The following is a 1,024-nucleotide window of genomic DNA, read 5'->3' as shown; positions in this document are numbered from 1 at the left end:
ACTCTGGAAGGCAGCTATGCTCACCACTATACCACCAATGCAACCTTAATCTGAGTAACTGGCTTTTTTACTATCACGGCCTGGCCTCCCTCCTTTAAAATAAGAATCACTGTTACCCAATCATAGAACCAGGGTGAACCAGTACTCTTTGAACTTGCCCCAAATCACCTGAAAACCCCAAATCCTATATGAAGTCATTTCAATACCTTCCTGTTAGAACACCGCACAGTTTCCCAGGTGTGTGTCCTCCCTTATTGCAATGAATAGATAAATCCACCTTTGTTCAGCTAAGGTATTTGGCTGCAGGGCACGTATAGATTTAACAAATTCTGAAGCAAGTAGTTTTAAAAGGTAGTTTTTTTTTTTATTTTTAACATGAAAAGGTATGCATTTACTTACAGGTTCGACTTGTTGTGGGATATATCCAAATTGAGTATAGAATGGCATCTGTCAGATTTTTGAAAAAATGCATTAGAATCTGATGTTTTTGTCATCAACCAACTGAGCCACACTGGCCAGGACTAAAATATATGTACATTTATATTATACTAAATGCTTTTTTGAACGTTCATATGTTCTAGGTGGCAAAAAATGTTAATTTACTAAACATCCTTTCAACAGCATATGATTTCTAAGTTAAAGCTTTTCCTTCCTCTAATTCAGCATGACAATTAGAATTACTACTATCAGTCACTTACAGCATAATTTTCAGTTTTCTCTAATTTGGTTTGGCAAGTTTTAGAGTGGTGTAAAATATTATTTTCCCCCGTTCTAATGAAAAGATATCTAGTTATTATGAGCCACCTGAATTTATATTAGAATTCTAAAAATGTATTGCAGGTTCACAAAACTTAGTGTGATGTTATCTAAGTGTATTGCAAGATCTGGTGAACAAAGTAGCTTTTATTATGGTAGCTATTTTCATTTTTTAATTTTATTTTTTGTTCATCCTCACCCAAGGATAATTTTTTCCATTGATTTTTAGGGAGAATGAAAAGGAGGGAGGAAGGAGGAGAGAATGAGG

The 1,024-nt window shown here is 34.7% G+C and overlaps 1 protein-coding gene across 1 annotated transcript in view; it reads right to left on the bottom strand.

Moving 5' to 3' along the window:
- ODAM (odontogenic, ameloblast asssociated) overlaps nt 1-1,024 on the bottom strand; it is an 8,169-nt gene that overhangs the window by 1,701 nt on the left and 5,444 nt on the right. Inside the window, exon 7 of the mRNA XM_006773103.2 lies at nt 400-447. Within this exon, the coding sequence (XP_006773166.1) occupies nt 400-447 (48 nt within the window). The remainder of the gene's footprint in view (nt 1-399; nt 448-1,024) is intronic.

Source organism: Myotis davidii, unplaced genomic scaffold (assembly GCF_000327345.1).
Source record: "Myotis davidii unplaced genomic scaffold, ASM32734v1 scaffold106, whole genome shotgun sequence".
Classification (NCBI taxonomy): Eukaryota; Metazoa; Chordata; class Mammalia; order Chiroptera; family Vespertilionidae; genus Myotis; species Myotis davidii.
This window is presented reverse-complemented; position numbering and strand designations above follow the sequence as displayed.